The sequence below is a fragment of the Macrotis lagotis genome, chromosome 1, assembly GCF_037893015.1.
Source record: "Macrotis lagotis isolate mMagLag1 chromosome 1, bilby.v1.9.chrom.fasta, whole genome shotgun sequence".
Classification (NCBI taxonomy): Eukaryota; Metazoa; Chordata; class Mammalia; order Peramelemorphia; family Peramelidae; genus Macrotis; species Macrotis lagotis.
In genome coordinates this window covers 501,325,948-501,346,514 of record NC_133658.1, presented here as the reverse complement: position 1 = coordinate 501,346,514, position 20,567 = coordinate 501,325,948, and the positions used below count along the sequence as shown (strand labels likewise).

General features: G+C 36.1%; 1 protein-coding gene across 6 annotated transcripts in view; it reads right to left on the bottom strand.

The window, feature by feature from the left end:
• TTC3 (tetratricopeptide repeat domain 3) overlaps window positions 1-20,333 on the bottom strand; it is a 187,913-nt gene extending 167,580 nt beyond the window's left edge. For 4 of the 6 annotated variants that reach the window (XR_012473988.1, XM_074213968.1, XM_074213969.1 and 1 more), the window contains exons 1-5: window positions 20,225-20,308; window positions 15,524-15,609; window positions 6,172-6,217; window positions 5,684-5,834; window positions 4,487-4,571 (exon numbers count right to left, since the gene is read on the bottom strand). Coding sequence is in view for 5 of the 6 variants with exons in the window: in XM_074213968.1 (XP_074070069.1) it covers window positions 4,487-4,571; window positions 5,684-5,834; window positions 6,172-6,217; window positions 15,524-15,598 (357 nt within the window). In the remaining variant the exon portion in view is untranslated. Of the gene's footprint in view, window positions 1-4,486; window positions 4,572-5,683; window positions 5,835-6,171; window positions 6,218-14,875; window positions 14,958-15,523; window positions 15,611-20,224 lie in introns of those variants that run through there. The other 2 variants (XM_074213971.1, XM_074213967.1) reach the window with 2 other exon arrangements.
• Window positions 20,334-20,567: the final 234 nt, after the last annotated feature.

The window sequence follows — 20,567 nt, the reverse complement described above, 5'->3', positions numbered from 1 at the left end:
AAGTCTATCTATATTCATGAGGGAGGTGGGGGTATTTTGTTTACTTGTAAACAAGAATATTTTATTAATGTAAAAAAAATTTGTACAAAATTAGAATAAAAAAATTAAAAGAATATACCCTACTTAAAAAAAAATATACCCTACTTGATATAAGCTGTTCTACAATAGAATATAATTCAAGAGATCATTAAGTCCATCATCACCTTTCCTTTCAGGATTATAAAAGTTTACATATAATTGTATTTCTGTTCTCCTAAGAATTAGTGCTGTGACATGATGGTAAACTTGTCTGAGTATATAGAGGATACTAGAGGATTGAGAACTAAAGAATATAAAATAGCATTGCCCATAGTCTTTTCCATAAACATCCATGATATAAGAGTTTCTTGGTTTGTTCTAAAAAATTATAGTGTGGTATCTGAAAAAATGTTCCTCTTCTACCTCAGAGTAGTCTGTTTATAAACATCTGGGTGTAGATCAAAGGTATCAAAATTCCTGACTGTGGTCAGAACTACCACAGTAAAATGTAATTAGGAAATGCTTAAGAAAGTAAATAAAAATACAATACAGGGTATATAATGTTAATTTGTAATTTTCTAAGACAATAAGATATTGACAAGTTTGACACCACTGGAGTAAGTGACCTTTGAAATAATGACCCTAGCCTCAACTGGAGTAGGATTCTTTTAAAGGAACCCCTCATTGAACCTGGTTCATTGAAAAAATATTGTCTGTATGACTTCATAAAAGAACATGTCCTTGTGTCCCTCTCTGCTCTGTAATAGTAAGTTGCCATGATGATTCCAGGTGTATCATAATTAAGTTTGAGAGTGAGCCAGTGGATCAGGATAATGCCTATTGGTATATTTTTAACTGCTTTAAAGAAAGATCCATTCTTCAACTGGAATTTTTGTTCATTCTAAACATGGTCAAAGCAAAATAGAAAATTTTGTTGCAAATTACTTTTTGAACATGTGCAGTTTTAAAATGCTTTTTCAGTACATTTGTTTATACTACTTTTGAACTTGTTTACAACTTAAGTGGCATATATCAACAAATCTGTGCTATGTTGGAACCCATGTTCTTATGAAAAGGTATTTTGATACTGGCTTAGGATCATAAAGTATAATTCTTGCCCCTTATAGACCTTCTAGTTTTTTTCCTAATTATTGTTAGATAGCCTCTGTTAAATAGCCTTTTCTATTACATTATCTCTGTGTTTTGCTTGTTCAATTTTTTCCCCTTGAGTTTTGTTTCTCTTAGCTGTATAGCTCCAATACCAGCTGCTGCAGGATGCCAACCAGATGTGTCAGTCAATTGTATTCTGGCCCTGCCTCAATAAAGCCCTCACTGTAATACATTCATCTTTGAATGGACTCTGAAACACCCAGAAAAATCTGGGTCCCGAATAATTCTGAGGGTGAAATAACGCAGGGGAAAGATGAAGAAAATTGTGAATGTAGAAAATGGGTGGAGATGTAAATTTATTACACCTACTCTTGAGGTGTAAACTGACTTAGAAGTAAGAGAATTATGATTGTAACAATTTGTAATCTCCACAAATTGGGTGGAGACCCCCAATTACCATTGATTTATTGTTTAATGTAAAATTTGTATCCTGATCTCCTCAGGCTTTAACCTAATTCCTGGCCCAGTAAGAGAAAGGGAGTTCACCTTTTGCCCTCTGGATGAGAGGCAAGACATAAAAATCTGAGTTGGACTCCAGCTCAGAGCCACAGTCTTCTCTACCAACCTGTGGCCCAGCCAATGCTGCTTGGCTGTTCTCTTATCTCTCTCTCTCTCCCCCAATTCTTCTTTTAATATATTTTTTTATTACAAAAAAAATGTTTGCTACCATCAACAGAGATTAATATAATTAAAATCTGTGAAGCTGGGTGGTACAATGGATAAAGTGTCACATCTGGAGTCAGGAAGACACATAAACCTAAGTTCAAATCTGGTCTCAGACACTTTACTAGCTTTGCAACCCTGGACAAATAAATCATTTAACCCTTTTATCATCTCAGTTTTCTCATTTGGATATGCTTAATAATTTACTGACTGAGGGTTTCAGTACGTAAATTATTAAACACATCCAAATATCTTTCCAGAACATTAATATAATCACAGAATTTTGGAGCTGAAAGGGACCTTAAGCAAAACTTAATCCAACCCATCATGATATAAGATAGGAGACTAATGCCCCAGAGAAGTGACATGCTAACAAGATAGTTAATGGAAAGTCTTATTTCAAATTACATCATATATAGAAGGAATCTTAAATATGAAAGAAACAAATACCTTGAGGAGGAAAATTGATAATTTATCCACATAAGTATGACGAATTCATAAATGCTAACTAAGCATCTATTTGGCACAATGGATAGAGTACTAGATCTGAAGGCAGGAAGACTCATCTTTATAAATTCAAATCTGACCTCAGACACTTACTAGCTGTGTGACCCCGGGCAAATCACTTAACCTTGTTTGCCTCAATTTCTTCAACTGTCAAATGAGCTGAAGAAGAAAATGGCAAATGATTGCAAAATCTTAGCCAAGAAAATCCCAAATAAACTCACAAAGACTTAAATACAAGTCAATAACAAAGTAGTAACTAATTACTTGTAAAACACTGTGTTACATGTTAGCCTACAAAAAAAAGGTTCCTCCTCAAAATTTAAGCTTTTATTTAGGCTGGGGAAAAATATATATAAATGCAAGTAGGTAGAAAATAGGCAAATTTAAGGAAAAGGAACAAGTAGCTGGAACTTCCATAAAAGGCCCCTTGTTGAATATAGCACATTCTGCTGAGTCTTGAAGGAAACTAGGGATTTATAAAGATGGAAACCATGAGGGCAGCTACTGCAAAGGCAAATGCCATGTGTAAAAAAACTCCAAGAACAGTCCATTCACCAATAGAGGGCATGTAAAGGCAGAACTTGCAACAAAGTTGAAAAAACAGAATGGCACCAGGTCATGAATTTATATTTTGTCTTCAAATTAACAAGAAAACTAGTGGAGTTTAATGAGTAGGAAAGTTACCTGGTCAAATCTGTGCTCCAGGAAATTAATTTAGCAGTTGTTTAAAGGATGTATTGGAAAAAGAAAATACTTGGGGTATGAAAACTAATTAGGAAGCTACTGTAATAATAGTACAAGTGAGAGAGGATGAAGACTTGAATTAGACTAGGTAGCTGTGTGAGGGAAGTTAAGATGGATGCTAGAGATACTGTAGAAGTAGAAATAATAATAATAATAATGATGATAATAATAATAATGATGATAAACAATAAGCTAATTGAATATACAGAGTGAGCAGTTAAGAATAATATGAAGTTATGAATGTGTCAGACTAGAATGTTGAGAGGGACCTTAATGATATATTTGGTATAGGTAAGAATTTGAGGAAAAAGAGAATTAGTTCTGTTTTGAATATGAGACATGCTAAATTTTAAACCTTCAGTTTTAAATGTCTAAAGGCAGTTGATGATATGGAATTGAATGGTAAGAGGGAGAATGGGGTGAAAATATACATCTATGAATTATCAGCACAGAAATGATCATTAAATTCACTATGAGGTTCCCACAAGAAAAAAGGCAGATAGCAAAAAAACCTAAAAACAAAAAAAAAAAAAGAAAAAGAAAAAGAAAAAGAAAAAAAAAAGCAGAGTCCAGGACTAAGCTTTGGGGTGTTTGGAAATGATGATTCAACAAAAGATAAAGAGGAAAAGAAAGTAGAGAAGAATTATTAGGAGGAAAGTCAGGACAGCAGTGCCATGAAAACTGAGAAAAGAGTATCTGAAGGAATGGACAGTCAATCAACAAGAATTAGTCACTTACTATGGACCAGGCATTATACTGGATGTTGAGGATATGAATAAAATGAATGAAATAACTCTCAAAAGAACATCAAAATCTGAAGAGAGGGCAAAGGTAAGGACTAAGAAAAGACAATCAGATAAAAGCATTAAAGATCTTGGGTATCTTTGGAGAAAACAGCTTCAGTGAGGTGATGAGTTTGGAGGATACATTGTAGGGTTGAGAAAAAAGGGAAGAAGAGGTAACAAATAAAGATGACTTTTACACACATGGCTGAGGAGAGGAGAAAAACAAGACAATAGCTGGCAGAATAAAATCTCTGGTTTCCTGGAAGACTCAGCTCAAGTTGAATTGGCAAAAAAGCCTTTTTTGTACACTCCCAGTTGCTAGTGTCCTCCCCTCTAATGTGATTTTGTATCTACTCTAATAGATCTTATATGTGTTTATTTATGTGCATATTGTTTTCATTACAATAAGGTCCTTGAGGGACTGTTTTGGCTTTTTTTTCTGCATAGTCAGTAGTTAGTCCAAGTCTGGCTGACTGATGATAAACAACTGAAGGATTATACTGATATACATTGATATGGCTGTCAGAAATAAATTATAAGACAATTCAAATAAACACCAACTATGAATCCTTTCAATGGAATCCTGAAGTGCCACTCACCACAACTTTCTTTGCCAAATCCACAATATCTTCAAGCAATTCAATATGCTGCAGTCTCTTCAAACTTAATTCACAAGAAGCAGAGCTGCTTAAAGAAAAAATTGTTTTAGAAATGGATAAGGTTTTATATTGCCTGATTCTGAACATTAGTATAAAATTCAACTGTTTATAATAATAGACATTTATATACCATTTTATTATTTACATAGTGATTCATAGGCTTTATTTCATTTGATTCTTTGAACAAACCATTATACTCTCTTCTCCATTCTGCAGAATTATGATCATTATTTATAATAACAATTCTCAGATTTATCTTTTCATGATTGAGAAATTGTTAGTTTCAAATATTTAGCACTATCAATTAGAAATCAACTTTAAGAAATAAAGCTTCTATTTAATGAAAAAAGTAGAAGAATGATATGAAATAAACAAATGTAATCCTTCTACCTTATCTGGCACTGTTGAGGTTTTTATTAGTTATGAATGCAGCATTGTTCTTTTAAGAAATATGTGAATAGGGCGGCTAGGTGGCGCAGTGGATAAGAGCACAGGGCTTGGAGTCAGGAGTACCTGAGTTCAAATCCAGCCTTAGACACTTAATAATTACCTAGCCATGTGGCTGTGGCCAAGCCATTTAACCCCATTGCCTTGAAAAATCTTAAAAAAAAAAAAAAAGAAAAAGAATTATGTGAATAAACTGTCAAGACTAGATGACAGTAACAAAAATAATTAAAAGAATGGAATAGCTAAAGGAGGTGGAACTGAATAAATCACCATTGCATTCAAGCAGGAGAAAGATTTAAAAAAAACACAACACAATATGTTAAATAGTTGTTACAGAGGGTTTAAAAAAATTAAATGAGGCTACAGTATAATAAGGATTTTAATCATAAAACAAAACAAAGGATTAACTAATATAGGAATGGGTTACATAATCTCTGTCCTTAATTTTATTTAGATATCTAATATATTTTATTTAATATGTTTAAATATAAACACTTAAATCTACTTAGCTATTAAATAAAGCTGATATTCAACTATACTTTGTACAGTTAGGACTAGAAATTAGGAGATAAGCTGCAGTATATCAACTTTTATTTTCTACTTTAGAATTCATTTTTTAGGAAAATATGACATTCTCTGATAAGTCAAATAAAGCAACAAAACTACATAAATAGCATATGACTTGCTTACCTAACGTCTATGCAAGGATGTAATTGAGATACTACAGGATTCTGTTCACGTTGAAAAAGAAGTGGCCAGAAGATGTATATTTTAATGACATCACAGTAATCTCGAAGGACATGAAGAGGCTTACTACACCAGATTTTGCAGATATCCAGTTCTTTATTAAAAAAAAATTAAATTAATATCACTAGATTTTTTGAGTAGAAAAAAACATACAGGTAATAAGAACATAAAGCATCAATTAGAAAATGACAAGAAATCAGTCAAAGTGAAAATGTCTCTCCATCATTATACACATGCTGGAAGTACTAACTGTTCAAGATTTTTTTAGCAAATTATTTTAAAGATGATTTCATTTTAAATGCAAAATAATTATAGAAATAAACGTTTAAAGGAGTATATCACATCACACACAAACATGGATAGATTTTACTAATTCTCTCATATCATCATCAGTGAAAAGAAAATAAAAGTACAACTGCTACATTACTCACCTAGATTTGCCTTAACTTGTGAATGTTTTGTAGGATATGCACCACCCTGAAAAAAAAACCTGTTTTGTAGATCTTTGACAAAACCATGGCAGCATATTCAATCTTGTAAATTCCTACACTTTAGCTACACAAATTAAAATAAGTTACACAAAATAATACAACGTACTATGCTTTAATCTAAAAACTTTTGGGTTAGGTCACTTTTTTCAAAGTATGTCTTTTCCAGTAGCTACCATGCTCCCTTGTACAATTTTTCAATTTCCAACTTTTGGTCAAAAATTCATAATTCTCCAAGAAATCATGAGGGATGGGACTTCAGAATAGCCTGGAAAGACTTGCATGAATTGATGCTAAGTGAAGTCAACAGAACCAGAAGAACATTGTACACACTAACAGCAATATTGTGTAATGATCAACTATGATGAACTTGTTCATTTCAGCAGTACAAAGATCAAAGACAATTCTAAAAGACTGACAGAAAATACCATCCACATCCAGAGAAGGAACTATGGAGTTAAATGGCAACCAAACTTTATTATCTTTAATCTTTAAAATTTGTCTTATGTACTATTTTTTTCTATATGTTTCCCCCCCCATTTCATTTTAATCCTTCTTTTACAACATGATTAATAAGTAGGAGGGAGAGAGCATATGTCAAACTCAAAACCTTCCAAGAAATGACTGCTGAAAACTATCTTTATATATAGTTGGGAAAATAAAATATTCATGTTAAAAATACAACTATGGGGCGGCTAGGTGGCACAGTGAATAGAGCACCGGCCTTGGAGTCAGGAGTACCTGGGTTCAAATCTGACCTCAGACACTTAATAATTACCTAGCTGTGTGGCCTTTAACCCCATTGCCTTGAAAAAAAAAATCTAAAAAAAATGAAAATAAAAAAATACAACTATGACCTAAAAAACCTCAAAACTATGTCTCTATTTTGATTACATATATATCTAATCTATCATATCACGATCTCCTGAGAAATAAAAATGTAATGAAGTTAGCTATGGTCAATGGAGCAATTTCTTGTCCTATTTTTAAATTATTATGGTATTATTTAAATTTTTTTTCTGAACTTAAAGCACCCAATAATAGATTGTTCACAGAACAGAAAGGTGATTCTATTACAAAAACATGAAGTTCCCATTTCATATATTTACTATATCATAAACCACAGAAAGTAAAAATTATATAAAAAATTCCTCATGATTTTTTTTTAATGTAAGTATTTTATTTCTTTTTCCAATTACATATAATAGTAGTTTCTACCAATCATTTTTGGCAAAGTTTTGGGTTTTACAATTTTCTCCCCCCCCCCCCAACAGAAGGCAATCTAATATAGGTTATACATTTGCAACCAGCTCACATTACTTACAAAACTGTCCTTGAACTGTGCTTCCTTTTTAACTTTTCTGTTCTCTAATATCCATTAAAAACTTTTCAATGATCATTTTTTTAGCATCAGTATTGCTAGTCTTCTCTCCACACCACCCCATGTTCCCAATTAAAAACCAAGCAAAATAAATCTATAATGATTATGCCCCAAAATATGTCTTTCTGCACATAGGCTTCACCATAAGGTCCTCTATAGATATAGTTGGTGATTACATTAACCAAAATTCTTAAGTATTTCAAAATTATTTTTATGTACAATAAAATATTGTCAGGACATAAACCATTCTAGTTTAGCTCACTTCATTTTGTATTAGATCATGCTACCTAGGATTCTCTGTAATTATCCAAAAAATCATGAGGAATAGGACTTCAGAATAGTCTGGAAAGACTTGCATGAATTGATGCTAAGTGAAGTCAACAGAACCAGAAGAACATTGCACACACTAACAGCAATATTGTGTAATGATCAACTATAATGGACTTACTTTCTTATGGCACAGTAATATCTGATTACACTCATATGGCACAATTTGTTCAGCTATTTTCCAACTACTAGGTATCCTATCAGATTTTAATTCTTTGCTTTATTTTTTTTAATTTAGAAAGTCTTGTTTTGCTTTGCAACAACTTTGCCCCAATATTATCTTCTTGTTTACTTTCACTTTTCTTTCTTCTTTTACCTCTTAGAACAAAGTCAATCCATCTCCCAGATCTGATTTTCTTATTTCACTTTCCCAGTACCTTATGAAGAAATTAAGACTATAAAGAAACAGACACATTTCTTCTCCCGTCGATATGCTAGTACTATGTCTTGCATATAATTCTTTCAAACTGCTCAAACTTATTTTTCTAGATTTCTGTGGCCACAAATTTGTATTTCAAAGTTCCTACTCAGCTCTGGTCTTTTCATCAGAAGTCTGAACCTTCTGTTCAAGGGGTCAGCAAATTAGAGCTCATGGATCAAAACCTTTTTGTAGGGCTAATGAGCTAAGAATAGTTTTTACATTTTTAAATAGTTTCACCATATTGTGCTACCATACAAAAGTCAAGTAGTTCTAAGAAAGCTTTTTTTTTTTTGGCAAGGCAATGGGGTTAAGTGGCTTGCCCAAGGCCACAAAGCTTAATTATTAAGTGTCTGAGGCCAGATTTGAACTCAGGTACTCCTGACTCCAGGGCCAGTGCTCTATCCACTGCGCCACCTAGCTTCCCCTTAAGAAAGATCTTTTGTGGCACTCTCATTGCTTCTCACTTGAACTCAACTCATGTTGTGACAGTTATAATTTGATATTGTTTCAAGTGTCACCTGGCTTACTGTAACATAAGTTTTTAAAAAATATTTTATTTATTCATTTTTCCAACTACATGAAACAGTAATTTTTCAACAATTATTTTTTCTTAGATTTGAGTTTTACATTTTTCTCCCTTCCTACTTTCCCTCTTGGAAAGGAATTTAATATAGGCTATATAATCATACTAAACACAGATACATAATAATCACATTGTGAAAGAAGAATCAGATTAAAATAAAAAAAACTATAATAGCTAAGAAAACTTTTAAAAATGGAAGATAGTAAACTTTGGTCTGTATTTAAACCCCATAGTTCCTTCTCTGCATATGGATGGTATTTTCCTTCACAGGTATTTTGGAATTGTCTTTGATTATTGTATTGCTGAAACGAACAAGTTCATCATAGTTCATCATCACCTAATGTTGTTGTTAGCATGTATAATGTTCTTCTGGTTCTGCTCACCTCACTCAGTATCAGTTTATGCAAGTCTTTCCAGGTTATTCTGAAGTCCTGTCCTTCATTTCTTATAAAACAAGTGTTCCATTACATCCACATACCATAATTTGTTCAGCCATTCCCCAATTGATGGGCATTCCCTCAATTTCCAATTCTTTACTACTATGAAAAAAGTTGCTATAAATAATTCTATACATGTTAATTTTCTTAGCCTTTTTCACGATCTCTTTGGCATACAGATCTAGTAGTATCACAACATTCTTAATTACCAGTGAATACCATTATGTCAAAACAAAAAAAAAATTATATAAATTTTTGAACTCGGGAATGAAACTGGCTTTTCTGAACAGGAAGAATCCTTATTATGAAATACTGAGTGGCTTTTGAAATTAATTTTTCTTCAGACTTGATCTTTCTTCATGAATTCAACCTAAAATTACAAGGTATAATAAGAGTGCTTACATACAAAACTTTAAGCAAGTGAATTCAATAAGTATTGTTTAAATTACAAGTAATTCAAACTGCTCCATATACTTCCCATGCTATCAAAAATTAAAATAAAAAAGATATGCTCTCCATTCCCATACAAATTTACAGTGAATATATTTTCTGAGCTCAAAATACAGTTTCAGCATTTTTTGGGTTTGACAAAAGTACAAAAGAAATTTTCATATGTCCCTTTATGTTTGTGGTTGGTCCTTAGTTCTTGAAGAGACTCATGATATGCAAGTGAATTGGACATAAATGAAGGAGGGCTGTGCCTGATGCTAATCAGAATGACTAGTGATGGCACTAGATGCAGTGGGAGAACTTGATCTTTTTAAGCTAAAATCTTTTTTTAAATTATTATATAAATATTTTATTTGTTTTCCAATTACATACAATAGTTTCTACCTATCATTTTTTGGTAAGGTTTTGAATTTTACATCCCCCCCCCACAGAAGGCAATCTGATAGTCTTTACATTGTTTCCATGCTATGCACTGATCCAAACTGAATGTGTTGAGAGAAAAAACATATACTTGAGGAAGAAATAAAACTTTTTTTTTAAAAATGTAAGGTAATAATCTTCAGTCTTTATTTAAACTCCACAGCTTTTTCTCCAGGTACAGATGGTATTCTCCATTGCAGACAGCCCCAAATTGTCCCTAATTATTGCACTGATGAAATGAACAAGTCTGTTAAGGTTGATCATCACCCCCATGTTGCTGTTAGGAGTGTATGATGTTCTTTGCTCATCTCACTCAGCATTAGTTCATTCAAGTCTTTCCAGCTTCTCTGAATCCCCATCCCTTATAATGTTCTTTGCTCATCTCACTCAGCATTAGTTCATTCAAGTCTTTCCAGCCTCTCTGAATCCCCATCCCTCCTGGTTTCTAATAGAACAATAGAGTTCCCGCACATACGTATACCAGTTTGTTCAGCCATTCCCCAATTGATGAACATTCACTTCATTTCCAATTCTTTTCCAGCACAAACAGGGATGTTATGATTATTTTTGTACAAGTGATGTTTTTATCCTTTTTCATGATCTCTTCAGGGTTTAGACCCTGTAGTGGCACTGCTGAATCAAAGGGCATGCACATTTTTGTTGCCCTTTGGGCATAATTCCAAATTGCTCTCCAGAAAGGTTGGATGAGTTCACAGTTCCACCAACAATGTATTGGTGTTCCAGATTTTCCGCATCACTTCCAACATTTACCAATGTCCTTTCTGGTCATTTTGGTCAATCTGAGAGGGGTGAGGTGGCACCTCAGAGATGCTTTAATTTGCATTTCTCTAATCAGTAATGAATTAGAGCAATTTTCCATGACTATAGATAGCTTTGATTTCCTCATTTGCAAATTGCCTTTGCATATATATATTCTTTGATCATTTGTCAATTGGGGAATGGCTTTTTTTTTTATAAATTTGACTCAGTTCTCTCTATATATTTTAGAAATGAGTCCTTTGTCAGAAACACTAATTGGAAAAATTGTTTTCCAATTTACTACATTTTTTTTTATCTTGGTTACAGTGGTTTTGTTTGTACTTTTTTTAATTAAAATCTTTAATATAGGCTATACAATAAGTTTTAGTTTCACTGGGACAGTTATCATTCAGGGATCTAGACTAGGTAAGAAAGCAATGATGCAAAGATTGATCTCTTTTTACCTATTCAAAAAAAATGCCAAAAATCAATCCGGGAGGGAAAGACCCACAGGGTTTCTGGCCAAAACAGAGCAACTGTTTTATACATTCACTCTGAGCCAATCAGAGCCCAAACAGTGACCAAGTGGGGCTTGGCCTAGGAATCCCATTGGTCAGTCAATGAGAGCCAGAGTGATTTGAGGCCCATAAACTCCAAAGCATAATTTTTGATGTCCATTTAAATGTGCAATTGAAGAACTTTTTTACTAATCTTCATTTTGGAATGATTAATCCACAATGTAATGACTTGCTAAAAGGCAAGTATCAAGAATTTGATAGAATTATATAAATGACTCTAAGAGTCAAATATGTAAATTATATGTTCATACACTGCTAACAGTATTTCATGGCACCTATCTGTATGAAAAGACATTTTTCAAAGATGAAATATAAAAAACATCAATACAAGTCAGCATTAACAAATAAACACTTGCATTCAATTTTGATGATAGGGAATAACTGTAAATCACAATTAAATGAAATGTTGCCCCCAGCAAAAAAAAAATTCCATTCTTCTCATTAGTTAATCTGTATTACAAAACCATAACTGTATATATTATTATATTTTAAATTTCAACATATTATATTTTTAATTACAAATTTTAAAATTTGTTTTCTCATTATATAAGTACCTTTAGAATACTCTCAATTTTGCCTACTGGCTCACAAAGTCAAGAATATTTACTATCTGATCCTCTATAGAAAAGTTTGTCAATCCCTGATCTAGTCCACTGAAGTTCCATCCCCCCCCCCCCCCCCCCCCCGTAGGACCATACTGAGTTTTGCCAGCTGATGATATTTGCTCTTCATTCTCAAAGAAGATCATGACATCAGGAAAAGTGATGCTATAACAAGCACCAGAACTGGATTTGAGGGAGGGGGTGCTGTGCTAAATCACCAGCCTCATTTTCTCCTCCAGAATCAACTGAATCCACTGGCCAGATATGTATTGAGACGACTGGAGGTGGCCCTGGATGCAAGGCAATAGGGGTTAAGTGACTCGTCCAGGGTCACACAGTTGGTAAATATCAAATATCTAAGGCTGGATTTGAAATCCCATCTTCCTGACTCCAAGACCCATGTTCTAGCCACTGTGTCACCTAGCTTCCATGAACAACTCAGTTTTGCCACCTAAGTTATTCAAGGTTGTAAGTCTGGAATTTTGGGCATCTCAAGATTTACAATAATTTTTTCATATTAGTTTTACATTAGCTTCTTTGGGTTATTTATCACTCCAGCTTTAGTACCTGATTTAGGCCTTTGTGTCAGAACCAGCTTTCTCTCCCTGCTGCACTGTTGGGTGGGCTTGTTGACTCTTCTTGGTCAAGGCCTTGTTCCCATGGGTTACTATGCTGACACCTACTTTTCAAAATAGAATTGTCACCCTTGAACCCAGAACTTTGATGATCAGAGCACTGGACCTTTAGGGACCTCTAGCGCTTCTCAGTACGGAATGCTATACATACTGGCCCACTCTACTGAAGCAGGTTAAGAGTGACATGTTGCAACCCTTTGGTATGGAAACAAACAGTAACTTTCCTATATAGTTAAATTGGCTTTTAGAAACCCTTTTGGGTGTCTATGTCTGGAACTGGAGGGTGGCCATGTGTCTGACCTTGGTCATGTTCTTGGGGCAGTAACACGTGAAATACCAACAATTGCCAAGCATGCTCAGTAGGTAATAAACCCAAAGCATGGGCACAGGATAATACCTGAGGTCAAACATTTGCTACTCTTCAAGGATGTGGCATGTACAGTGGAAGGCCATGTCCACACAAGCTTTAAACCACTCAATCCCCACCCTTGCTCCTCCCACCACAGAAAATCATCACTTAAGGAATCATCACTTTGTCATGTGACTCCATTGGGCAGCTACTATCTGATTTCTTTCCTCTTCCCTCCTCCAGGTTGGACCCCCATCGTGTCCCAGCTCCATGTGAATGGATTCTTGCTGATCTAAGCCCAGTCACTGACTTGGCTGTTTCCTTTCCCTTTCCCCTTCCCCCCCTTTCTTAACTTGACTATCCTTTTTGCTATTCTCCCCTCAGCCATCTCTTACCTCCCCAAAGTTCCTAAACTAGACTCCTTCATGAAGGATCAGTAGTTTCCTGCCTTCACTTTACTTTCTTTCCCTCAACTTCTACTACTTAGCCTGCCCATTAGTCTATCTCTTTCCCTTTAGCTCATAGCAATACTGAAACTCACTACCTTGCTGCTTCTTCAAAAAGCCTAATTTGTGAACTTTTGATAGTAACTTGTAAACTGTACAATCTGTGAATTAAAATTTAAGCCTTTCTTAGCTACCTGAGACAGAGTTTGGTGATTTCATCACCCAAAGGAACCACAGCTGTCCATCTCTCTGGAAACACTATAACTTTCTTGGGTGTGCTCATTCCTCTCCCTGCTTCTAGACCAAGAGTCACACAGTCTACATGTGACTGTGGCCAGGCTCTGATTATTCTGGAAGCTACTAGCTTGTTTGCCTTTTCAAGATTTGCTGGAACCCCTCATTCCTACTGCTAATGGACCTCTGGCTGAATTTTTGCACAGTTCTGGGATGGAAGAATCACTGCAGCTTCTCACTCGATTTTTTTTTATTATAATTTTGGGGTCTGATGTGAATTTTACATTTTTATTAAAAAGGTCAAGTATCCATCTTAGCTGAAATCTTTTTCATTTCATTTATTTATTTTCTTTAATAAAGATCTATTTTATAGTCATTGCTATTCTACTGAAATCTTACTCTGATTTTTCACTGTGGCAAAAAAAAAAAAAAAGGTCCAGAGTTTTCAAAAGTAACAGCACAAGCTCTGGCTTCCAACCAACCAGAAGACATCTGAGGACTGAGATTTACATTTGGAGAAACTCAATACCAGGTTTTTTTACTTAAAAAAAAAAAGAATAGAAAGCTACATCACCTTTCAGAGATCATCCAAGATAAATCACAGAGTCGCAATATAAACCAGAGAATGATGTATCCATCCACAAAGAGGAAAAAAAAAATTACAGCTCCTGTAAGAACTGAAATAAACCTTCAGAGATCCAAATTCCATCCTGAGAAGTGTTAAATAAGAGCCTCTGGAGCTCTTATGCTTCTGTAGTAGTACTTACAATCTATCAGTAGCAGAATGCAAGTATACAAGAAGAAATTACTGGAATTATTGCTTGAATATAGCCAACAATGAATATCATGAATAAAACTTAAGTGCCAATTAATCAAGGAGAATTTATTGAGGTCTTACAGTGTGGCAAAGTTAACCCTGAAGCAGTAACAGGCTCTGCCATCAAGTAACTTATACTGTTATCAAGGGAGACAACACGCATATGAATATATATAGAAAATAAAGTGTAAGGCAGGGAGAAACTCACTATCTGCTGAGGAGAATCAGGATAAGCAGCAGGGAAATGGTATATGTCACTTGTCATTTCTTCTTCTCATTCTTGTCTCCTACTGAGAATTTTTGTAATTTTATCATTTAATTCTTTAATATCAGAAAGGACCAATGATTTTAATAATTGGCAGATATAAGGAAAAATTTATGATGTCATATAAATGTAATTTCTCTTCTACATAAAATTGCTTTTAATTTCTACCTTCAACATACATCCTCACTAATAATGATGTAGACTAGACAAAATGCTGAAATTAGAATTAGGAAGACTTGGGTTCTAATCTCAACACATTTAATAGCCTTGTGACCCTGAACAAGTTACTTCAGCCTCAATTTCTTTATTTGTAGCAATAATAATAAGAAGAAGAAGAACACCTACCTCAAAAGGTTGTTGAATATCAAATGAAATAATATAGACAGAAAATGTAAATTCTAGCTATCATTACTACCATCATTCTGTTAATTTTCTAGTTTATATCAGTTCCTAGTCCTGGATTTTTTGGGCAGTTCCTTCCCTTTTTCAGCTTTTTCTTCAAAAGTACAGATGGCATTAAAAATCGTTCATTCACTCACATTAGCTTTGAAAACAAATTTTAAAATGTATTTGCTTTTTAAAAATGCTCACCTGTTCACAACAAAGCTTAGCAACACGAACATAACTGCTGCCAATTAAATCTGCTTCAGAGATGGAATTCTCCATTGTACATGATCCTAAAGGTCAGCAAAAACAAATACAAATTCCAAATCAATGAATTAAATAGAAATTCTAAAAGTGAACCTTAACTTTGTCACAATCAAAACAATAGTAGAGACAACCACTGATTTTTTTACAGAATACCTGGGCTAGGTGAAGGATGGTATAGAGGAAAAAACATTGGCTCTAAAGGTAGAAAACTCTGGGTCAATTATCAGTTCTTGGTTTCCAGTTAAATGAAAAGTATGACAAGTTGTAATGGAGTCCATATTTCCCACAAATACTCCAGTTAAGATCAAAGAGTATAATTACTAAAAAAGAAATGCAAATCAAAATAACCTTCGTACTAATATTTAGCAGATTGGAAAAGATGGAAATAATCATTGTTGGAAGGGATATTGAATGTCTGAAGAATTAAAGCTTTGTTGGAGGAGTAGAGAAATAGTACTACTATTCCAAGAAGCTATCTGAAATTATTTAAGAAAGGGATTAAAAAATATTCATACTCTTTAAACCATAGACTTCACCACTAGGCATATATCCCAACAAAGTAAAAGACAGAAATAAAGACTCAATATATGTCAATTACATGCATGTAATGGAATATTACTTTCCTATAAGAAAATATGAAAATGAAAATACAAAGAAGCAAGTAATGACTCATGTGAACTGGTGCAAAGGGAAGTAAGCAGAGCAAGGAAAACAACATAATACAATGACTACAACATAGGTACAAAAATCAAATAATAAAACAACCGAAACTGAATGATGAGAAATTATAAAGAACAAGTTTGGTCCACAAAAGAAAATGAAAACTCCCCCTACCTCTTGGCAGAGATATGAAACATTGCATATAGTGTCAGTTTTTTGTATGTGTTAATCAGTTTTGCTTAACTTTTTTATTCCATTTTCTTTTTTTTCTTACAAACTGTTAACATGGGCTCTCTAGAGCAAGAATACAGGGAGAAATCAAGTCAACTATCTATTTTTAAAACAGTGACAGATCAAGTAAAGATTAATAAATTTGAAGAGAGATTGAATACCCAATCCAAGAGTGATACAAGTATTACCAATCCCAAATTAAGATTTGAGGCTACACACAAGTAAACAGAAGACAATAAACATCTTCTCTAATAGAGACACTGAAGAAGTAAACTCAGAAAAGAATACACATAGATATATAGGCAAAAACCTCAGGAGGAAAAAAAAGCTTGTACACTTTACACAAGGACTACAAAAATACAATAATTAAGATTAAAAAATGAAATAAGAGGGGGGAAGGCAAGGGGGAATGAGGGAACTTTCACTCTCATCAGAGGTGTCTCAGAGAGGAAACAGCATATATACTCAATGGGGTATAGACATCTAGAGTAAAAAGGAGAGAAGGGGGATGGGGGGATGTGAGTGATGGAGGAGAGGGTGGATCTTGGGTGGAGGAGAGTGGTCAGATATAACACATTTTCTTTTTTTACTACTTGCAAGGGGCTGGGATTGGGTGGCCTGTCTGGGACCACGGGGCCAGGTGGTTGCTTGGGCCTTAGGGGTAGTATGTGGGCTTGGGATCTCTTGGCCCCAAGGCTGGTGATCAGTGTGCTGTGCCACTGCTCAGCTACCCTACAGCACATTTTAGAAGAGGGACAGAGTGAAAGGAGAGAGAAAATACGGTATATAGTAGTAGGGAGGTATGAGTGGAGGGAGTTGTGATCAGCAACAGCAATAGTGGAAAAATAAGGAAGTAGCTTTTGCGATGGACTTATAAAGAATGATCCACCAGAGACAGAGCTGGTGGTGTTGGAACACAGACTGAAGCATTTTTTTTCCTCTTTTCTTTACTTTATTACTCATGAGGACCTATATTTTTTTGGGGAAGGGGGTATTATGTTTACTCAAACAAGAATATTTTAGAAATGTATAAAAAAATCATTTGTAAAAAGATATTGAGGTTATAATGGAAGAACTGTAGTGAGTGCAACAGGAGCACTAAATTTGTAGTAAAAAACTTTGAATGCTGGTGTCAAAAAAATGAAATAAGCACTCTAGAGACAAAAAATGAAAAGAGTGAGATTAGAATTGAAGGTGGAAAACCTTATCAGGTAAAGAGGTGGGCAAAAAGAATTCAATGTCTTCAGGAAATAAAAATAAATATTAGAATGACAAAATCTAACAGTGAAGTATCTTTTGCCTTACTTTTGTAATGTCAGTTGGTCAAATAACCATTTATTTGTACCTTATATGTGACAATTTCTGTAAAAATTACAAAGAAGGGCAAAAGATAGTTCTTGCCCTCACTGAGCTCACAATCATGGAAACAAGTAAACAGATATGTATAAACAAGTTATATATGGGATAAATAGGAAATAATTTACAGAGGGAATGCACTAGAAAAAAGAGGGATTGGAAAAACTACAAGGTAAGAATGTAAAGTATCCCTACCTCTTTTTAGCCTTATTCAATTTTTATTCTTATTCACTTTCTAACCAAATTTTTATTACTCCACTGTTCATACTCAAACATTCAACAAGTATTTCTTAACATTTATATGGGCTAGGGACTATGCTAAGCATGGAGGTTACAAAGGCAGAAAGAAAGAAACTTTGCCCCAAGGCAAAGGTGGTGCAGTGGATAGAACACTGGCCCTGGAGTCAGGAGGACCTGAGTTCAAATTTGACCTTAGTCACTTAATAATTGCCTAGCTGTGTGACCAAAGGCAAATCACTTAACCCCATTGCCTTAAAAATATAAACAAATAAAAGATTTGCCCTTAAAGATTGTACATCCTAAATAATGAGGTACATTCAAAAATAAATCCTGAATAGAGGAAATCAATCTGAAAGCTGAAAATCTCAGCTTGGGAGTTAGGTAGGAAGGAGAGAGAAAAGTGAGTTCTTCTGGCCTAGCTAGGCTTCACAGTCCATCTGTGTCCTTTTACTGTGATTTGGCATTGGTAATGTACATTTGAAATTTGTTTATCTTCTTGAGTCATTGGACTGCTATTCAATGCAAGGGTCACCTTCTTCAGGTGGCCTGAAAGCACTAGTATTTTCTTCATCTCCTCCTAAAGTTATCTTTCATCTTTTTATATGTTCTTAGATGTAAATAAGTGTTATGTTATCTTCCCCAACTAGGATGTAAGTTCTTCTCTTATCTCCAGCACCTAGCACAGGCACCTTTAAAAAATGTTTTTTAATTAACTGAGGTTTCTTCCACTAATGTCATACACTAATACTTCATCAAAGCATGGATTTGACCAAAGATTCTAAAAGACCATGATGGTAAAAGCTATCAGATGCAAGAAAGTTGCAAAAGCCAAGAAGAATGGGCTAATTTAAAGTACCAATCTACCAAAGTTCTGGGTGGTTCACCATTAGGTTGCCAAGGAAATTAATTTCTTTTTTGGTTATTGCTTCTCTTAGTCATCTACTCATTAGTGAAGACAAGTTTTTCCATATGAATAAAATCACATCTTTGAAATATTGGGTATGAAGCTTGCAGAAGCTTTCCATGTCATCTACTGACTTATAATGTATGGAAAAGAATCCACATTGTTCTCAAATTGATCTTTCCTTCAATTTAAAAGAGTACACTTTATATTGATCACCTACTAGGAATGGGTCACTAGGGATTTTTTTTTTGTTTGTTTAAAAGAGTACAATCTATAGTGATCACCCACTACGAATGGGTCACTGGAGATTTTTTTTTTTGGGGGGGGGTCTGTTTAGATCTGTGAACTAATGCATGTAGAGACCTCTTATCCCGCACAACTCCCTTCACTGATGAATGGTAATTGGTCTGTTAGAGAGCTTGTATAATATTGAGAAATTAATTTTTTGAGAAACTGAGGAATTGATTGTTCATGCCTTTATAGCTGGTATATAATGGAAGTAGAATTTGAACTCTACATTGTCTAGGGATAAGGCTAAGGCTACTAAGGCCCAAGAAAGTAAAAAAGAAAAAACCCCAACACTTCCCACTCTGAGGAGCTTCTATTTCTACGGACTTCGCAGTCAAGAAACGCTTGCTGGTTGATGGACTTTTTTAAGGATTTTTGGCAAGGCGGTGGGGCTAAGTGGCTCGCCCAAGGCCACACAGCTAGGTGTGTCCGAGGCGGCATCTGAACTCGGGTCCTCCGGACTCCAGGGCCGTGCTGCATCCACGTCCGATGGGCTTGTAAGAGCCCAGGCGATGAGCGGCCGGACGCGCAGGCCCGCTGCCCGCTGCCCGCTGCCCGCCCCTGCCCTGCATCCGGTGCGCGCTACCCAGCTGTACCCAGTGTGCAGGTGTGCGCGCACACGTGAGGCGGCTAATGTACACGCCGCGCCCGGCCCCCGGGATGCCCATCTTCCCTGGCGGGCGCTCTCCCTCGGGCAGCCGGCCGGCCCGGGCATAACGGCCTCCCACGGTAACAAGTGGCAGAGCGGCATTTGCACACACACACGAATGGGGGGCGCGGATGACGGGCGTGAGGATGGAGGCGCAGGGGGAGGGCACGGAAGCCAGACACAAAGGCACACACACACACCCCGGAGCGACATGGGGGAAGGGCCCGAGGGGGCGGGGGCGCACCCGGCCCGACACGGCGGGCCCCGGGGGGCGGCGCCGCGCGCGGATGGGCGCTCACACTCACACACTCACCGGACCCGCTACGGGCGAGCTTTAATCCGCGTCCTGGTTCCGAAGCGGGGCTCGAGCCGAGGGCAGCCGTCACCGCCGCGTCACTGCGAGCCGGAGCGGGGGAGCGACAGCGGCGAAGCGAGGCCGACGCCGAGCCGTCACGTGGGCTGCGCGCAGGCGCACAGCCGCCGCCCGCCCCGCCCCCCGCCTCCCGTGCCGCAATCCGCCCCGCCCCAGCGGCGCTGAAGCTCGGGGTGCCCCCCCCCCGCGCTTCTCCGGGCCTCCGAGGGGGGCGCTTGCGCACGCGCGTTCGGCCCGGCGCTGCCCGAGCCGGCGGCGAGGAGCGCTGGTGCGTCGCCGCATC